General features: G+C 49.5%; 8 protein-coding genes across 8 annotated transcripts; 6 read left to right on the forward strand and 2 right to left on the reverse strand.

Annotated features, from left to right (window-relative positions):
• Positions 1 to 1,429: 1,429 nt before the first annotated feature.
• On the forward strand, positions 1,430 to 2,514 carry EV420DRAFT_1736269 (uncharacterized protein; the record flags this gene model as incomplete). Its single annotated transcript, XM_060480034.1, has 4 exons — positions 1,430 to 1,621; positions 1,670 to 2,021; positions 2,074 to 2,192; positions 2,248 to 2,514. The coding sequence occupies 4 exons, from the start codon at positions 1,430 to 1,432 to the stop codon at positions 2,434 to 2,436; spliced, it is 852 nt and encodes a 283-aa protein (XP_060322904.1). The 3' UTR covers positions 2,437 to 2,514.
• EV420DRAFT_1585891 (DUF1077-domain-containing protein) lies at positions 2,074 to 3,115 on the reverse strand (the record flags this gene model as incomplete). The annotated part of the gene is given in 5 exon segments (XM_060474801.1): positions 2,074 to 2,471; positions 2,522 to 2,701; positions 2,740 to 2,741; positions 2,752 to 2,968; positions 3,019 to 3,115. Coding segments are annotated over 5 exon segments (520 nt in total), but the record flags the coding sequence as incomplete, so codon positions are not given.
• A 34-nt stretch (positions 3,116 to 3,149) lies between these two features.
• On the forward strand, positions 3,150 to 3,897 carry EV420DRAFT_1211576 (RNAse P Rpr2/Rpp21/SNM1 subunit domain-containing protein). The gene is made up of 3 exons (XM_060466377.1): positions 3,150 to 3,398; positions 3,449 to 3,531; positions 3,586 to 3,897. Exons 1-3 carry the CDS (start codon positions 3,184 to 3,186, stop codon positions 3,810 to 3,812), a joined length of 525 nt encoding a protein of 174 aa, XP_060322906.1. The 5' UTR covers positions 3,150 to 3,183; the 3' UTR covers positions 3,813 to 3,897.
• Positions 3,898 to 5,034: 1,137 nt separating this feature from the next.
• Positions 5,035 to 6,170, forward strand: EV420DRAFT_1211735 (uncharacterized protein). Its single transcript, XM_060466378.1, has 4 exons — positions 5,035 to 5,621; positions 5,670 to 5,831; positions 5,899 to 5,908; positions 5,960 to 6,170. The coding sequence occupies exons 1-4, from the start codon at positions 5,116 to 5,118 to the stop codon at positions 5,999 to 6,001; spliced, it is 720 nt and encodes a 239-aa protein (XP_060322907.1). The 5' UTR covers positions 5,035 to 5,115; the 3' UTR covers positions 6,002 to 6,170.
• A 675-nt stretch (positions 6,171 to 6,845) lies between these two features.
• EV420DRAFT_1316524 (uncharacterized protein) lies at positions 6,846 to 7,897 on the reverse strand. Its single transcript, XM_060468689.1, has 3 exons — positions 7,197 to 7,897; positions 7,001 to 7,145; positions 6,846 to 6,952 (listed from the first exon to the last, which is right to left on the reverse strand). Exon 1 carries the CDS (start codon positions 7,849 to 7,851, stop codon positions 7,231 to 7,233), a length of 621 nt encoding a protein of 206 aa, XP_060322908.1. The 5' UTR covers positions 7,852 to 7,897; the 3' UTR covers positions 6,846 to 6,952; positions 7,001 to 7,145; positions 7,197 to 7,230.
• On the forward strand, positions 7,898 to 8,463 carry EV420DRAFT_1585900 (uncharacterized protein). The gene is made up of 4 exons (XM_060474802.1): positions 7,898 to 7,979; positions 8,039 to 8,197; positions 8,248 to 8,262; positions 8,323 to 8,463. The coding sequence occupies exons 1-4, from the start codon at positions 7,972 to 7,974 to the stop codon at positions 8,366 to 8,368; spliced, it is 228 nt and encodes a 75-aa protein (XP_060322909.1). The 5' UTR covers positions 7,898 to 7,971; the 3' UTR covers positions 8,369 to 8,463.
• A 15-nt stretch (positions 8,464 to 8,478) lies between these two features.
• On the forward strand, positions 8,479 to 9,418 carry EV420DRAFT_1486711 (uncharacterized protein; the record flags this gene model as incomplete). Its single annotated transcript, XM_060470439.1, has 2 exons — positions 8,479 to 8,657; positions 8,707 to 9,418. The coding sequence occupies 2 exons, from the start codon at positions 8,479 to 8,481 to the stop codon at positions 9,416 to 9,418; spliced, it is 891 nt and encodes a 296-aa protein (XP_060322910.1).
• Positions 9,419 to 12,372: 2,954 nt separating this feature from the next.
• EV420DRAFT_1280067 (uncharacterized protein) lies at positions 12,373 to 18,018 on the forward strand (the record flags this gene model as incomplete). The annotated part of the gene is made up of 6 exons (XM_060468186.1): positions 12,373 to 12,633; positions 14,391 to 14,551; positions 15,999 to 16,308; positions 16,368 to 16,566; positions 17,425 to 17,720; positions 17,776 to 18,018. Coding segments are annotated over 6 exons (1,470 nt in total), but the record flags the coding sequence as incomplete, so codon positions are not given.
• Between the last annotated feature and the right edge of the window lie 1,352 nt (positions 18,019 to 19,370).

A 19,370-nucleotide genomic window follows, 5' to 3' on the forward strand; every position in this document is an offset into this window, starting at 1 on the left:
GGCTAAGTTACGGAAAACCGAGACAAAGATCACTTGACCGTAAACCGTGACAGACATGAAAGGGTTCCGTGTCATTTCCGCGTTGACACCTGGTGGTCAACCTCATGTTAATCTACAAGTTTGGGAATCCCGAAGTTAAACCCTGTGCATCGAACATGCTATTCTGACCTACGCACAAGTCAGTAAGAAGGCAGAGTATCAAGAAACTGACAGAACACCACAAAAGCCTCGTGGTGAAATGCGACTCACCTGTTTCAAAAGGCCTGAACAGCATCGTCTCCTGCCCCTTTATCGACGCCATTCGCGTCCAAAGCAAACCGTCTTCGTTTGGCAAGGGTGACCAGACCCTGCCTACCGCAACGGACGCGGCCTGAATCGGATTAGACCGCCTCTCTCCATTTTCTCCTCCTCGACCTCAAGACTTTCTTCGAAGCGACCCTATTCGTGGGCAAGGAGATTGATGTCCGGCTTCACAAGCTCGCGATGTATGACGAGGGGGGTCACTTTGACTGGCACTGCGACTCGACCCACGGGAAGAACCACCACGCTACCGTCCTAGTCGCGCTCAACACATGCTGGTCCAACGGTGCTTTCCATCTCTGGCACGATGGCGAGGAGAGAAGTGAAGGATTCGTGGAGGCAGGGGTCGACTGTCAATTTCCTTGAAGAGAACCGGACCGAAAGACCGGGACGTTCGTTTCCCGCCAAGAGTCATCTGCATCATCGGTCGCTTTGGTGGTGAGTTTCTTCTCCTATCATTAGACCTACAATCCTAACAGAGTTTTAGAGATGTCTGAAATTTGTATCAATTGCGGATTCTCCACGGGCAAATATCAACATTTTTGACGACAGCCTCTTACTCGACAATGCGGCCTCACTTGTTAGATCTGCTATTTCAGCCGTACGTGGAGGGAGATATTCAGTCCATTGATGAAAGGATCAACCATCTTCTTGCAGAGCGACCACTACGCTCACAAAATACCGCTCCTTCATTGCTCCCATGAATGAAATCCTCTCCAAGATCTTCTCATTTGTGTGCACGCACATATCGGATAGTTTTGATATCACCCAATGGCGCTCCCTCCATGTGTACAGCTTGTGGAGGTCGATTTGCCTTTCCTCCTCCCGTCTCTTATGCGAGCGTCGGGCAGCGTCACTTTGCTGATATTATAAATCGCTACCTCGGCCGTTTGCATGGACCTGTACGTCGACCTTGCATGGTACACTCCGGGAGCTTTTCGATGGTGTCCAGTAGGTCGAGATTTCATGTCTCGTGAAACTGTATTTTACTATACCCGCCCCACTCAAATACTACGGGTCATTTATGCAGTCCACCTTGGTATTACCTTAGCAATTGAGACCAAAAATGATTGAAGCATGGTATTGTGCACATGGCTAAAATGTTCAACTGCTTACTACACAGCCACTGATGCTTGTCCATGGAGCAACCACCAACACCGACCACCTTCAATCATGGGACTCGGCCCTCAAAATCTTCTTCCAAGAAGCCGGTCTCACCCAGGCTCTACGCGGCTTCGAACTCGACATGCTCGTCCTGAACCCTGCCTGGGAACGAGAAACCGTACCTGGTGCTCTGGAGAGGCTCATTGAGAATATCAAGGTATGCATATTTACTTAGAGTTTACTCATTGTATTGATGTACACGCAGCATTTACCTGAATCAGAGCCGGACGACCGCAAGGCAGCGTATACAGGCGACTTACCACCACCGAGTAGGGTCACGAAATCCATCTCGCAGTACTTGAGCCGCAACCGTGCTCGAAACGACGCGTCTAACCAAGCAGAGTTTCTTCGTCCCGCATCCGAAGCTTCCTGTGCTAGAACGGATGCCAAAACGCTGGACCGCGACACGCAGATGAAATATGATATTGCTAAAAACGATGACGGGCCGCTGCGTCGAACGATGAAGAAGGAAAAGGGAAAACAAAAGGCAGACGAGGAGAGTCCTGCTGTCTTTGAGCGAATTGCAAACGTCGAGTCTCATCTAGCGGTGCATTACGGTATGTACCCCAACCATTCTTTTTTTCTCTGGCTGCGTCTCTCAATGGCTAGTACCTTCTCCTCCAGCAAGCCTACTAGCAAGAATAAGATTTCTCGAGGAACACATCATCCGGCTGGAAAAGGAATACCCGCCATGGGCTGCACTCCATTTCAATCAGCCAAGACGAAACGCAAGTGTTCAATTCTCTTAGTCGCCTAATTGTTATCTCTGAGTATCGCGTCTAGTGGCCGCCACCACCGCCTTCCACGCCAATTATTGTACCACATCATTTGCGGACTCACGAACAGGGAGCTTCTACCACGCCGCAGGCTGCAGGTGGGCCTAAAGGCAAGTCGAGTCTTACCCGAGCTGTTATGGAGAGGCTCGAGGTGGAGAAAGCGATGAAGGATCTTGGGAGTAAGAAAGCAGGATAACATTAAATAAGCTAGAATAATGATAATTCCGGAGCCTAGCGAGTTGTAAGTGTGTATGGTAACGGACTCGGGGGAAAGATCTCACCAAGCCTCTCGTCTCGAAAGCAAGCCAGTCTCCCGTCCCGGTAGGAAGCAGCCCCATCGACCGGCACTTCCACAGCCCCACCGCCAGCGTCAACATGTTGCATAACACGTACACGATCTTTTGCAGGGGCAGGGTCGTCAGTGATTTTGGCGGTGCCGTCGATGGTGCGAATTGCACAAAGGCTTGCTGGAGGTCAGCGGCGTATATATGGCAATGGATGGGCTACGCACCCTCGTTAATCGCGGCGATGTTCTTGAATGGTGTCCATAAGAGCATGGCAACGATGCCCATGCTGAATATCTGTACCCCGCCGCCGGACATGTAGAGCATGAATGCTTGCATTGGGAGTGACTTTGCGGGAGCGATGGCCATGTCCCATGCTCGGCGTTCTTTGAGCTGGTCGTAGACTGCTGTCGAGGTGGTGGATGATTTGGATGGACCTTTGGACTGTATGAGGTTGTTAGGATAAGCGTGGCTTGAGGGCGGGTAAGACGTACGGTGGTAAGGGATTTGGAGAAACCTGGAGGAGAGGGCAGTTGGCGATATTTGGAAGAGCCTTCCAAGGACGCAAAGTCGAGTGTTTTCGACGGCATGGTGGTCGAGGTGGAGTGTCCGGGCCGAGTTCCGATTCTTTTAAGCAGCCTTCCCTACTTAGTACTACCATGGCTAAAAAGTCAAAAGACGAGGCGCCGAATCCCAACAACGTGCCCAACAGAGACATCATCCAGCGTCTTAACTTCCTGTATCAAGCTAGTGTGTATCTCAATGGCGTCTCACCTCCACAAAAGAGAAAGCAAAAGCGAGTCACCACCAGCGATCTGTCCCGCAGCTACGTCTCTTCCATGAAGATTGTAGGCCAAAAGACGACGGTAAAAATGTGCGTTTTCCGTAGAATATTCCATGTTTCGAGTCTGACAGTACACGAAGGGATCCGTCTATCAAGCGAACGATCTGTAAAGGGTGCGATACCGTTCTCGTCCCAGGATCTACGGTCTCGATACGAGTGAAGAGTGCGTGTATGTCCCATCTTCGTCTCGCTATCCATCGCTGAATGTCGCGCCTAGAATCACCGTCTCACGGTCATCTCATGGTATATACTTGCACCCGCTGTAAGACGTCGCGTCGAATACCTGCACCACCAGTGGATGTGGATGCCTCTACCACAATGGACTCGCCAAAGCTTCGCATTCCTCCGCTGTTTGCCAGGAAGGCAGGACATGTCACATTTTGCGGGCAAGAACAGGTTCCGACTGACGAGACGTCGCTGGGGAATGGAGTGTTCATCGTCTAGGTTGCCAGAATATTATATAAATAACGCATCGAGCGTACTTTTCCACTCCTCACTGCAGCACCTTGTCCCGTTTGGCTACCCAGAGTTGCGCGACTTGTCGCTGGAAACCCAAGACTGCGTGAGTCTGCCCAAGTTTCGCTTGCTTTGCAAATCCGTTGACCTCTACGGCTCCCAGCTTACAATAATATGGAAATCGGTGTTTTTATACTGAGTGCGTAGTGAATTATTAAAAGAGTAGACAGAGTGCACAAAACCAGCAAGGTCGTACACGCCTCGCGGGCAATTGTTCTTTAATATGTATCTTGACCACTTTTCTTGTTGCTAGCATGCGCTTCGTCAAAATCATTCTTTGCCAATAATATGCCAGCGAACTTTTGTAGTAAAAGTAGATGATGAAAGCATACATTTCTTCAGGTATTTTCAACGGGCTTGAGAATTCAGCAAGTTACCTCTAGAACAGTGAGCCTTTGTTCGGAGCCGATCTGATCACCAGCCGCCATCACCATCGTCTTTGGCATTTTTAAGTACTTGATTCGTGAACGTTCTAGTCGAGACACCTCCTTCGATACAAATTACACTGCCGTTCCCTTCATTGCCTCTAGGACTTCCTTCCGCCATCATCTTAGTCATCTTAGGATGGCCCGCCCAAATAATGGGTCACTGGCAGCGAGGCGTCGCTGAGAAAATTGCTACAAAACTTGCTTGCTACCGTAGCTGTCGTTGCCCTGCCTGCCCTGCCCTGCCCTGTCCGTCGTTTCGATAACAACCGATCGATCTTGCTTCAACGCTGTGACTTGCAATTGTAACCCTATAGTATGCGCACAGGCCCTTTTGTTTTCGATGAGGAGCCGAGCAACGACATGGCACATGCAACCAACGCACTGGTTATTCGACAAATACCAATACCCTTCTTCACAGCCTTCCTTGTCCACGTCGTCGTAACGCCAAGGCATCCTTTATTATCTATTTCCTTCCATCATGCTTCTGGTTCTGAAACAGACACGGTGCCTTTCTGACTTCTGAAATGGGAGATCAATGGTGGCTTCGACTTTCTTGTCGCCATTGTGGGTGGTTGCTTCCAACAGATATTTAACGGCGTCGGATATCATCCATTGGACGAAACTCTTATTCTCTTACCACCCGCTACTTCTAGGACGAAACACTGTTATGAACAGAGTATCCGAGTATGAGAAGTATGCCTTGTTTAAACGTGCGCATGTTACGAGAAGGCTGACTTCATTCGCTATTAGTGTCTTTTGGGTGCTCGAAAATTACAAGCACGATCCAGACGCCGTGAGAAGTAATGGAAGACGACCTTACTGACTCGCTAGAAGGACAGGAATCGCAGGATCGTGGAGAATCAAGTTCTAGTTCAGGACAAGAGCTCGAGAAATCGGAGTCAGGACAAGAACTGACGGAATCAAGCGTAAAGTCGGGACAGGAATCCGAAAATCTGGACCTAGGACGCCAATCCTTCACGCCAGAATCAGGACAAGGGCCACCGGAATCGATTTCAGAACAAGAACTCGAGGAGTCAAGCTCAAATTCAGGACGAGAGCTCGAAAAACAGGACTTGGAACAGCAGTCCTTCAAAGAGCCACAACAGGAGCCAAAGGAATCAAGTTCAGAACTATTTGACGGGGAATCAAGCCTAAACGCAAGACAAGGGCAAGAAGACTTGGACTTAGACTTCGAGCTGACGGAACCAAGTTCAGAACGGGATTTCAAGGAAGCACGGTCGAACTCAGGACAAGAAAAGCACGAGGAATCCGAGGAGCCCAATGAGTCGGTGCCAGAGCCGTCACCGATGTGGGTACAAATCCTGTCCTCGTCGTGCTTAACTGATATATTCCGTAGTCCCGAGTCCAACGACTCGGGTGAGATTCTTTCTCTATGCAAAGCGTTGGAAGCATTCAGGATACCTCCTCCGTGTTCGTCCTTCCACGCTTCCCTGGGCAAAGCTCATTTTATAGCAGCGGGAGGCTCAAAACGGACGGCTGGGAGCAATAATGTCGCATCGTGAGTATTCTCTTGATGACGCTTCGCGTTCTTGAAACGATTTTATTTTACAGGACCTTGAACCAAGGTCAAGTACGGTACGTTGGATCGCTCCAGCTGGCCGGGATCGAAGTCTGATATCTGTACAGCAAGAAAGGACGTTTACCAGGGTTTGTAGTACACCACGCTAGGATGGGAACAATGTACGTTGCTGTCTCACCGGTTGACAGAGGCTTACTTTCGGGAAATAGTCATTCTCCTGATATCTTTCCCGCGCAAACCAAGAAAAGACTTGGCAGGGTAAAGACGTTTGAGGGAGGAACTAGTGAGGAGGTACCGCACCCGTCGAGGTTCCCGGTCAGCGATATACGGAGTACTCTGTGAGTTTTTTTTAGCGACTGGCGAGGAGGCATGTGATCTGAAAAGCGATTTATCCAGGTTGTTCCACCCTAAACACGATCAACTGGTGCTGAAACCCCCACCAGATCGTCCGACGTTGTTGTTAGCGGGGTCGAAGCTGGTTGCGTATCCTAAGAGAGATAAATGAAGGATTTTCTGGGTGTAGGAATTCAATTCAGTTGCTAGTGACGAACTGGTTTCCTGTGATCCTGAGAAAGATTGGATGGATGCGGCCCAGTACGAATAGGCTCGCATCCTCCATGTCAGGTACTAGTAGTGAGACGATCTGTACACCGGAAGACATGATGCCGGTGGATGGTGGAGGTACCTGCGCCAGTGGCCGCGGTTCAAGTTTACGGATATGTTTCGACCCACCAGTTGGCAATAGGAGATAAGACGAGTACACGAATCCCTGTCGTGGTTCCTGCAAACGCCTTTGCGCAAAGAAGGGGTTTCGAGTCAACGACACAATTAGTTCAGGCCGAACCAAGGATTCCGCATGGTTCGTAGATGTAGCCCTCGTGAAGGGCATGCGATATATATCGTCTCACCTCAGATCCGCGTCGGTCTTTTGCTCAAGTTGGAACGATGGATATCGTGTGCCCTTGGGGGTCGTGTTTTTTACCATACGAGGGTAGATAGTGTCTGTATTTTCTGTTATTGAAAGAGACGCCGGGAGGATTGCTGTCGCCAATCCGGCAGTGGCCTGCGCGCATATTACAAAGTACAGATTATAATTAGACCTGTTGTAAATTTAGAAGTCGAAGGACCACAAGGTAAGGGACGCGTACATATGATACCGTCCGACGAACCCTCTGATGCCAGCGTCCAAGAAGAGATGTTCCAAATACACCTTGCGACTGAGGTAGCACTTCACTCTGATATATTGTGCGCTGTTAGAATCAAAGTCGCAAAATCTTCTGGTAAGAATGTGTCCTGAAACAGGATTATTTCAACAGTCGGGGAGGAAGAAAAACTGGCACATACGATTGACTTGTAAGCAGCCGGGGGTGAGGTACGGTCATTCCTCAGCTCCAACGATAACTCTTTGGCCCTTGTGCCATAAACTCGGTCTGGCTTCGCTATCCTGTGCCGAGCCACCGACTTCCCATCGAAGTTCGTATCCTTCCATCAGATTACGCAGCGCGACGTTCCATGTAATACCAGCAATGGGTGCATCTATATCCTTCATCTCCTCTTCGTTGAGTATTTGCGCGAGCATAAACGGGACTGGCGAAGACTGGGCACGGAGAAGAGTCGCTTTGGTAAACGTGCTCTCGGAGAGGAGAAGGGCGATGAGAGGACCTGTATTTTGGTCGTCTTCTGGCAGTGGCATTGGAGGAGGTGCAGACTCGGATTCCTCTGCTTGTATCGACCCGTACCTCCACGCGACGCCCTCCATTTCTCGTACATATCGTGGAGAGAATTTCTTCTTCTCTGCCTTGCACTGGGCGATGACTCGTAGTCTGTTCGTGGACGTCCCTGGGGTTGCGGTTGGAAGGCCCCACCAGCCTACGAGGTCGACGCCGCCGTCATTCTTGCCGCCAACGCGTCGCAGGGCCATGCCAAAGACATTCTTGAGGATGGCCAGGGAGCGATTTTCGAATGTCGTCCCTCGGAAGACGGTCGATGGTGTAGCCATTACGGTGAGAGACAGAGGTCGTATTTGGCAATGTCGTGAGCAAACAACACCGCGTCAGAGCCGGATTCGGTAGGAGCCGGAGACGACTAGCCATAACCCGTCCCCCAACTTGAATCGACAATGAGCTAGTGAGCCTCTTGTTTTTTTTTTCCCTTTTGTTGCTGGATGCTGATATTGGATTTTACAGCGTTATCTTTGGACGGGCAATCAAAAACGAATACCTTGCCCTGGGCACATTCGCTTCAGTTTTTGGTGGTGCATTCCTTGCGACACGGGGCGGGAAAAAGGAAGGACCTGCGCCGACGCTTGCTGAGCAGGTCAAGGCCAATGTGACTTCGGGAAACAGGTGAGCATGCTGGTGACTGTGTCGCTGGATAGTTCTGACGGTATCTACAGTGAAGAAGAAGAATTGTACGTGCACTGACGCCTAGAGTCGGAAATGGATTGCATGACTGACTACAGATTCAACAGCATCAAGAAATTCGTGGAAGAGGCAGAGAAGGAGGTGAAGCATTGAGGACAATAATGAGAGCAGCTTGAATACGAAGTACTGGTTGTCATTACCCTTGCAATCTTAGCTTTTGCCTAAGCAACCCTAACCTGATCGTTGCCTTGTTTGTTACCACCATGTCCTCTACCGTGAATCCCAAGCGTCACTCCTTCAATATCACTCCCGGTGCCCGTCCTTTGCATCTCCTCAATGAAACACAGTCAGAGCCCCCGTCGTCGCCGTCACCGCCGTCCCGTCGCCAGTCGTACAGAGAAGTCGAACGGAAGCACCGCGAGCCAGTGACGTTGACTGAAAAGTGCGCATATACTCGTCTGGCATGCTGAGCATCGGCTAAATCCATTCAGGCATGCTGATCTTCTCCACTTTATCGCCCAAAAGGAGTCTAAGTGCCTCGAATTACGATCCCAGCTTGCCGTACATGAAGCAGAGCTTCTTCAGCTCAAGCGCAAGTGGGAACGGATAGTATCGAGGGGATTTGAGAGGCAGCAGCAGACACCATCGCCGTCGCCAACCCAAACTCTTGCTAGTACCCCGTCTCCGCAGCAGAGCGCCCCGACTTCACCTTCGCTGCCCCCAGATACGCGTGATTCAGGCGCAACACCGCTCATCAGTCCAGCTCCCGACTTTTCTTCATGGCTTTCCACCGTCGGTGTCCCCAACTTGCCAAAAAAGTGGGACGTACCGACTCTCTCGAAGCGAGCGTCGTTGTTGGGGCAGTCAATCGCTCAGGCGCTCGATTTGTCGCCACCACCGCCGTCGACCACTAGACCACTCACAGGAAAGACGGGGCGCCATTCGCACTCATCATCGACTCCACTGGCTTCGTTAAATGTATCGACCCCCTCGCGCCCATCACCATCGCTGCCGGCAAAGGTTCCTGCGGTGATGTCACATGCCCATTCGTCCTCTACGCCGTCCAGTCCGTCACCGCTGAGTGCAAATACCCCACTTCCCACGCCACCCGCGACGACGACTGAAGAGATGAACCCCACGAAGCCGATGTCGCTGGCGCGCACTCCGGAAGAAGAGGAAGGTGACGATGGGTGGAACTGGTAGATGCGGGATTTCTTTAGTTGTTCCATATTATTGGGCGCGGTTTTTGGTTTCCATCGGTATAATTGTCATTCATTCGCTTTCGAGGCACGTCACGCATACTACTACATTCTTTTTCTTTTGCATATACACCTTACCATACGCTGCATATAGCATGTACTTACCAGGGCACATGGTATTAGGAACATAGATTGTTCACTTTTTTTGGCTGGGCTGCCAGGGTCTCTTGAAGTTTTTCGCGGCTCCTCGTATCTCTTCCTTTGCATCTAAGAAACTGTCAGTTTGCTTACGTCTTTGTATAGGTGGCCGTCCAGGAAACTTTTTGTGGTTCGTTCCTCGCGTCTCAGGTGTGCTTGCATCTATCTTATACAAGCTTTGCATGAGTTTTAGTCAAATCAACACAGACTCCGTTTCCCATACGTGTCTTCTCCTAATCCTCCTGTACGTCGTCATGTTGCAAAAATCGCCTATCATACATCTGCTTACTTATCTTCATGAGTTAGTGACGCACCCGCATCTATCATTCTTTCTCTGAGAGCTCTATCCTTCCCCAACCGATAAAGGCGATTTATGCCTAGAAGCCAACCTTGGATCAGATAAGCTCCAGAAGTGAAGCAAGCTGGCTGGGAACCTGACGCCCTTTTCATTTCTCAATAACCCTCTGTCTGCGTATGGACTAATCGATCACAAATTTATGCATAAAATTTTGTGGAGCTCAAAATTTCTCCGATTCGAAGCTTCAAAATGAGACATTCGCGGAAATGACGACCGCACAATCAATTCGAGTGCTACTTTCGTGACGAGTATATTTGCTTCCGCGGAATCTTTTCCTTCCTTCATATACTGGCTTGAGGGTCCGGCCTCTGGGCCACGACGCGTTCTTATCCTGATTTCCTTCCCTTGCTTTCAATCGTGTTTCACTCTGTCTCACCTGGTGCGCTAAAAATGGATCCACCGACAGGTATTTAAAGCTGGGAACCCCCACCAGAACAGCATCTCGCCCTTGACCTCTTACCACCACCATAACCTCTCTCATAATGCCTGCCTCTATCTACAACCTCCCCCAGCCTGGGCCTGCTCCTGCATGCCCTTTGCCTTCTCTTCCTTCTTACGATACCGATATTTCCATCTATTCCCAAGAGTCCTTCCGCGAAGAAGAGTACGACGCGTCAATCTACTCTCAAGACTCGGATGACTGCGAGTGGGTCCTCGAAATGGATCCCCTTGACTTGCTTTCAGAGGTCGCACCTCCCGCTGCTGACACGTGCGACGCAAGCTTTGAGTCCTCTGACGACGACGACTCGGCTCCTGCTACTCCTACTTCCGCCGTGAACGAGAGCCTCCCGAAGGGAGCTCACCTCTCGTTCTCTCCTCTTTTCCTCGTTCCGCCTCAGGAGTCCGAGTCCGAGTCGGAGGGCGACAAGCCCGTCGTCGGAGTCGCGGTTGAGAAGAGGGCGAGCTTCTTGAAGACGCTCAAGGCGAAACTCCTTCGGAAGATATGATGGGCCCTCTGAGCGTAGCGCCGGGGTGTAACGGTATTCTTATCGTGTCTTTCTCAATTTAACTCACCGTGATGGTGGGCTCCTGGCGGCGGTCGAGCGCAGGGTGCGGCGCGTCGATGCGGTCGGAATAGTTGTCGTTGGGGGTCCTGTTTCGAGGAGCTGCTAGCGTGTATGTGGATGGGTGCTGACTTGGGATGGGCCGCTCAAGGATGTTTCGGCGTGGTGTACCGTTCCCCTTTGAGCGGTCATCCCAAGTTGGGTGTTGGGGGTAAGTGTTATTTTCTTTGAGTTATTCACTTACTGATGTTTATTTTTCGCAAAATTCGTGGGACATATAGGCCTTTGCCGTAGCGTGGAACAGCACTATGGTTCCATACTACGGCAAAGGCCTGCGGTTTTGAAAGGTACTTATCTCTGAAGATGTATAGTAAGCTGTCGGTCTCTCAACGTTTTCTTGTCCTGTCTTCGAGTCTACCAGCCAGAATAATTACCACGCTAGACCAATTTCTTGCGACCGCTGACGCCCTTCTCTACTTCCTTCTTATCTGACTTTGACTGGATCAACGTTAGTTGGCGATCGTGAAGAGTCTGAAGGTAGCTTCCATGATGCACGTGTTCTCCTTATGGTCTCCTCAACATTGACCACAATGAGATTTTCCGGCTGCCTATTTCTTGACGCTCCAACTCCTTTGTCGCTGAAACGACGACTTTTACGAGTGCTTCGGATGCATGGGTTATCTCAGACTAGTGTCGCTACTTTGTTCATTCTTACACCGAGTCCTACATGACCTTCGCACGCTGCTGTGCTGCATCGGAGAAAGGGCTTATCTGAGCTAGTGCTGCTGTTGTGTTCATTCAAACATCGAGTTCTACATGATCTTGGCATGCTGTCGCTCTGCATCGGAGAATTGGGCTCGCTTGCGTTTGCATATGCGTTTTATCTTACGTAGCCTTCGTGGAGTACAAGGACACGATGTAATGGGGTGTAACGATTGTTTGAATGGATGCTGGCTACCAAGCATTTACGAATCACCCGTATAGTTTATCATTCGATGTTACTCTCAGAGAACCTGTGGATCGATTTTCTGTCTTCCTCACCGCCGCTTTTCTTATCCGAAGCGCACCTTAATAAGTGCTGCGCTGATCATTTGTGATGTGGTAGCTTCTATACATCAGCGTTTCGGGTTCACGGTTTCAATGTGATAAGAAGAACTATGAAACGGGGGCCTGGGACTGTAGGCAGCAGGGCAGGGTGTAGGGCACTCTTATACCTGCGACCCGTTCTGTTCACGATACTCAAGAGAAGATGAACATGTTCAGCAGACGCCTCGTTGCCACGTTCTTGAACAGCGTCCCACAGTCGGTCCGTCACCATCTTCTTCCTAGTCATGGTTTATTATTCTGATCGCCCTACAGGGAGGTAGAAGGTGGAGACACAGCTCTCCAATAACGCCAATTCAAGCTTTCTTTGCACGATACCCAGAGTTCTCTTACGATTCGAGCAAAGAAACGGTGGCCCAATTTCACGACATGGCCCGCCAGCTCAAGTGGGAGAAGGCAACCAAGCGCAAGGCACTCGGTGATATACAAGGTGCTATGGCTCAGCAGTTTGACGAGATATATGGAGGGGATGTGAATGACTTGCATGCTTGGCAGAGGCTTTGTGTGTTTGTTGGCCAAGGGGAGATACCGAATGATATTGACACATGCAAGGCGGTAAGTTACTGCCGGCAGCATCATACTATTACCCTTTCACTTATCTGCTCTTTAGGTGATTGAGAAAGTCCATGTGAACGTATGGGATTTGGCCGGCTATCCGACGACCATGGTTCCTCCACGTAAGCACGCCACCGAGAGGGCATTATCCCAGTATACTCTGTCTTTTCGCAAAACCTATTCAAAGAAGCGTGCACGTGGGCTTTTGAGGTTTCTTCTAAGGCACATCTTCAATCCGCCGTCGCAACAGGGAAGGAGCTCAACTAAATCCAAGGAAGGAACAGGAAGCGGGGTGGGAAGGCGAGGAAGATCATCTAAATAGTGGGCATTTGTGTTGTCTGGGAAGATACGTAATTTTGAAAGACTTTGAGTGTATGTACGTCTGTTGGAAATATAGAGCTTGAACTTCGAGTACTTGCGTCGGAAGGTGAAAGTTTTACTTAGCGCTTGCCACGTGGGCGCAGCAGCCTTTCTCAGATTTCTCACTCAAGTGCTTAGCTTCCACTGCACCTCACCCTCTGAAGCTAGACCTCTGTTCTTACCGTGGCTGTTTTGGTCTCTATTTGTTTCTTCATGACTTGGTGGCCTACGAGGATCCGGAGATCTTGAAAATGAGGCGACGGCGACTTTCACTTGATTGTGCGTAATTTTTCGTGCTGTGGAGCACAGAAAGCAAGCCGACCGGCATGTATCGTGGCTCTATCTGGGATGCAGTCGGCAACTAGCACTGAAGCAGAAGCGGCCGAATTTGTGGAGGTGTGCATCTTACGCCCCCAAAGACATTTTCTCTGAGTTTCGTACAGCAAGAGGAAGGATAATGCAGTCGGAGATCTGTGGCATCGCGTTGGACATCTGGACCCTTTCGGTCATGCAACACCTTCTGACGACCTTGTAGAACAGGAACTCTCCACTGGTGGCTAAGCGCCTACTCTGCTGAAGGATCTTGCTCTTTATTCAGATGGATTCGTGTTCAAAGTGGCTCGAAATGGACAGTTAGGGAGGGTATGCGTGCGTCTTGTAAGGTTTCCTGGGGTTGGGTAGAAATTTTCATGGCAGATATTTGTCAAAGCCGCACGCATATCCTCTTTAATGTTCTCTCCGGGAACCTTTAAACTAGAATATATCCTTTTTATTGTCTCAGGACTGCCGTTTGATTTTTCGCGATTCAGCGAATGTGTGCGGTAAGTAGTCAACGAAGCACCGAATGTAAGCTTGGTGTGAAAACGAAGAATGCTGTAGGACTTGTGACCCTGAGACGAATCATGTTGGGGCAAAGGGCGTCAGTTAGCACACTGTGTCTTCTACCAACATGCCTCCGAAGGTCTGTGCCCGTTTTTTAAATTTCATCGCACTCTGATCCTCCCTGAAGCGAAAGAGAACGAAAAGAGCTCGGGTTAACGCTCAGGCTTCTGAGCCAGCAGCAACTGTGACGCCAATCCAAGCGTTCTTTGCTCAATACCCAGAGTTTTCCTATGATCCTAGTGGGGAGACTATGAAGCAATTCTGGGGCATGATGCGTCAATTCGGTTGGGTAAGAGATGAAGATAAGGGACGCGAGACGCTTTCTGGAATACAGGACGCCATTGCCCAGCAGTTCAACGATATCTATGGTGGGGACGCAAGCGATCTGGGTGCGTGGCAGCGACTCTGGGAGATAGTGGGAGAGGGCGATATGCCTACTAGCATCAATGCATGCAGAGCTGTAAGTTAGCTTCACGAGGGTATGCTTTCAATGTCTCATTTGGGGTGCTGTGTAGGCTATCAAGCGCGTGTATGTCAACATATGCGACCTTGTCGATTACCCAGCCACGCAAGTTCCGCCTCCTCTGTTCTCCACTGCGGAGGAGCTGGCTGATTACAGTTGTTCCCATGGCAAAATCTATCCCAAGCATAATGCGAAAGCTGGGGGACTTTTGCAGTTCCTCTTGAGGAAAATATTCCGTCCGTCACAGAATCGAGGAAGGAAGGGCGGGAGGGACGAGGGGAAGGAAGGGGTAGAGCGGCCGGGTCGAACTAGCGGAGATGTTGACGAAATTTCTGTGAAGTGTTAAAAAACTTGGAATATCCGTCTTTTCTCTCGAATTCCTTGATGTACAAATTTACTACTGCGATTTGTTTCTACTATTTCATCGTTCCAATGTATATGTGTGCTTTTTAGATACTGGGCCTCTGAAAGATGATATGTCGATACACAAGTTGCTCTAGACTCGATTGGAAGGTGCCCAATATGGGACCTCCACGTGGGATGCCGCACGGCCCGTCGGGTATAATTTCCAGTTTGCTCACCTACTGCGACACAGGTACTTCCTTGATTCCCATGTTCTCTCCAGGTGGACTTGAATTCTCTCGGTTTCTTTCGTTACTCGTTCACGACTGGCTCTGCTCTCTGTCTGACTCTGCTTTACGACTGATGACTGCGTTCAGTGTGCAGTGAACAAACCATCTTGAACGAAAGTTTATCTGACACAGAATGGGCTTGAAGAAGATCAGCCCATGCCTCCGTTCTCCTTTCCCTACCACCATGTCACCGAGGATCTGTCTTTCTTACTTCACCTGATGTAACAAGAGAAACAAAAGAGAAAGGAGCGCTCTGGCTCATCGCCTTCGCCCGATACCTGACAGCCTGATACAATAATCAATGCAGACATCTTATGCTAGTGCAGGCCTTACTTGGGCATTGGAACACTCAACAATAGAGTCCAGAATGTGTTCGGCATACAGCCTCCGATACCTATCGAAATGTTCTTCGCACGATACCCGGAATATCTGGCATATGACCCGAATAGAAAGACGCTGTCTCTATCGGCGAGCGAAATCGAGTAGATCTGGGGCATGTAATCGTTTGATTCTTCCGACGGCCTTATGGAACATGGGAATCCTCTAGAGCAATTTTTCGCAGGCGGTTGAACACCTGCCCTGCCAAGGATCTTGTTTTTCTTTGTTCAGATGATTCGTGTTCAAAGTGGCTCGAATTGGACAGTTAAGGAGGGTATGCGTGCGTTTTGTAAGGTTTTCAAGGGTCGGGTAGATGTTTTTTCTTGGCAAACATTCGTTGAAGCCGCACGCATATCCTCGTTAATGTTCTTTACGGGAACCTTTAAACTAGAATGTATCCTTTCCAATGTTTCAGGATCGCCGTCTGATTTTCGTCAGCGAATGTGTGCAGTAAGATATCAGTGAAGCACCGAACGCAAGCGTGATGTGAAAACGAAGAATGTTGAAGGGACTTGTGACCCTGGGATGAATCACATCGGGGCGAGGGACGTTATCTAGAGTCCTTCATCTTCAACCAACATGCCACCGAGGGTCTGTATTCTTTTTCTCAATACTATAACATCCTGATCATCTCCGCAGAGAAAGAAGAGACGAACGGAGGCTAATGCTTCAGCGGCAACTGTGACGCCAATCCAGACATTCTTTGCCCAATACCCAGACTTTTCATATGATCCTAGTGGGGAGACTATGAAGCAATTCCGGAGCATGATACGTCAATTCGGCTGGGTAAGAGATGACGACGACAACAAAAAAGAGGCACTTTCTGGTATCCAGGATGCCATTGCCCAGCAGTTTAACGATATCTATGGCGGAGACGCCGGCGATCTGGGTGCGTGGCAGCGACTATGGGAGATGGTAGGCCAGGGGGACATGCCTACCAACATCAGTGCATGTAAAGCTGTAAGTTCTGACTGTTAACTTCACAACATCCTTTTTGTCTAATTTGGTGTGCTGCGTAGGCCATTGAGGGCGTGTTTGTGAACATATGCGACCTTGTTGACTACCCAGCGACCCGTGTTCGACCTCGTCTGTTCTCTTCTGAGATTCAACTGGCTGCGTATAGTCGCTCCAATGGCAAAATATATCCCAAGGACAATGCGAAAGCAGGTGGGCTTTTGAAGTTCCTCTTGAGGAAGATATCCCATCCTTCGCGGAATCGTGGACGAAGCTCAGGAAGGGGCGGAAGAAGGGGACGAGGGCGAGGAAGGGATGGAGTGTCGAACTAGTGGAGCGGTTGAAGAATTTTCTGTGAAGTGTTAAAGAATTTGAAGTATACGTCTTTTCTCTCGAATTTCTTTGGTGTATAATTTTAGTACCTGACGATGTTTTCACGATTTCAATGTTCCAAAATTTAGTGTATCTGTGGACCTTTCCTATACTGGGACTTTGAAAGATGGGTAAGGAGTAAGTACGTCTTCAAGTTGCCTCTTTCGAAGGTGAATGCCCAATATGGGGTGTCCACGTGGGAAGCCACACAGCCCGTCGGGTACAACTTCAGGTTGCTCACCTACTGCGACACGGGTAATTACTTGACTCCGATGTTCTATTCGAGTAGACTGGAATTCTTTGGTTTCCTTCTTCACACCGTTCACGACCGGATTTTCTGTCTGGCTCGACTTTACGACTGACTCAGTGACACTGATTGTGTTCAGTACGCGGTGAAGAAACCATCTTGAACCACAGCTATCTGACACAGACAGGGCCTGGGAGCTTTCGGCCACGCGGGCCAAAGGAAGTTGAAAGAAGATCAGTCGAAGTCTCCGTTCTACCTTCTTTACCACCATGCCGTCGAGGGTCTGCTTGTTTCCCATTACTTCAATTCTTACTTGACCTGATACAACTTCTGACAGAGAAACGGAAGACGAAGTGGCGTTCCGTCAATAACGCCCATGGAAATCATCTTCGCCCAATGCTTGGCAGCCTCATACTATAACCAATGCCGACATATCATGCTGGCGCAGTTCATAGAGCTGACGCGCAGGTTTTACTTGGATATTGGAACGCTTAACGGTGGAGTTCAGAATGTGTTCAACACACGGCCACCAACACCTATCGAAACGTTCTTCGCACGATACCCGGAGTATCCATATGACCAGAGCAGAGAGACGATGCTTCAATTTAGGGAGATGTCCAACCAATTAGGCTGGGATAAACGCGAGAGGTTCGAGGCACTCGATGACCTCCATGATGCTATTGCCCAACAATTCAACGACATATATGGTGCCGACGTGAAGGACCTTCAAGCGTGGCAGAGACTCTGTGGGCTGGTGGGCGGCGGGGACATACCGGACAATATTGAAGCATGCAGAGCTGTATGTTCTTGGTAATATCGCTGCGCTCTCTTAATCTCAAGCGGAGCACAAATAGGTGATAAGAAGAGTTCATGTGAACATATGCGATTTGGTCGATTACCCGGCAACTACCATACCACCTCGCGTCTTCTTAACAGAGAGTGCGTTAGCCGCGTATAGTCGCTCCAATGGCAAAATATATCCGAAGGACAATGCGAAAGCAGGCGGCCTTTTGAAGTTCCTCTTGAGGCACATAATAAATCCGTCGCATAACCGGGGGATCAGTTCAGGTAGTACCCGAGGAAGAGGAAGCGGGTAAGAAGGCAAGGTGATCCAATGAGGTCAAGTTAAATTGGATGCTAGTGATCTTCAGTTCTATGAACAGACATATGTAACTCACGCAGCAGAGACTTTCCCTATGACATTGGACAGGGTACTTTAAAGTATCGATAATACTCAAACTATCATCAATGGATCAATGTGGCACGTCCTTTCTAATTGCTATCATTCCCTCTTCAAGCTCGCCTCCGGTTTTACATGTCATAAAGTTGAAGTGTACGTGCTGCGCTATCCAATTCCTTTCCTCTAAAAGTTCGCTTCCATTCCTTCGGAGTCATCTGCGACGTTGACAACTCCATGTGCAGGGACTGCGTAAGTTTCAAACACGGTGAAGATCTCTTTCCAAAGCTTCCACTGGCTGGGCATTAGGTACGAGCGTCAAGTTTCTCGGGCCACGCGCGAAGTCGGCTGACAGACGCATCTCTCCGTGACATGTTCTGGGTCGAAAATTCACTTGTTCAACGCTTTCCACTTACTCGGGCGTGGGTGTATGGCGGGCCCATGTCGGTTCCGTACTTCAAGCTCGCTCTCCGCTAGCGACTGATCGCCGTATACTTAGTTGATATGGCGACGCGACTGTGCTTGTTGCACCTCATGACTGTTTTAGCGTCGGAACACGAAAACCTAGGTTTTGCTTGAGCTCATAATCTGACTGGACAACTCACTTGGAGGTGTTAGAGGCTTGAACTTTCTCTTCATTGCTTTGCTATCGTTCCACACAAAGCGCGACTCGAACATCTATTCTTTTAGTCACCTGAGAGGGACCTTTGGGACAGAATTACTCATGGTTATTCCGACGACGTTGGAGCGGACGAGCGCCTATGTCTTAGCGGTCTGATAAGCGAAGGCTGTTTCTTGTCTAGGTCGGGACACACCGAGTCCTTGAATTGACATGGAATGACGATACTTCTGACCGGTACTACAGCAAGACAACTACACCTTGAGTCTTGGAGTGTAATATCGGACTTCTTCGAGCAGGTGGCTAGGAACGTTGTTCCGACTCTCGAAGCCGAAGATCACAATCTTTTCAGATTCCTTCAACATACATCAACTATCGGAGATATCTGGGGTACAGGTTGAAGTATGATTCTGACGCGTCCGACGTACACTCGGCGCTCGGTCCTTTGACTAAGATGGTCTGGGCCTGCTCTGATTTTGCGATTTGCTTAGCGACCGTCATCTGTGACGTTCACTTCGCGTTCGTTCCTCTTTCTTCCATGTTATCCTTCTGGCAATGGCGTGTAAGAGGCGATCGCAAGTTAATAGAGTATTAGGTACGCATTCATTATGTCTTTCAATCCTGGCCCTGCAACTGACGAGAAGGTGGCAATA

Source organism: Desarmillaria tabescens (assembly GCF_030435595.1).
Source record: "Desarmillaria tabescens strain CCBAS 213 chromosome Unknown EV420scaffold_98, whole genome shotgun sequence".
NCBI lineage: Eukaryota > Fungi > Basidiomycota > Agaricomycetes > Agaricales > Physalacriaceae > Desarmillaria > Desarmillaria tabescens.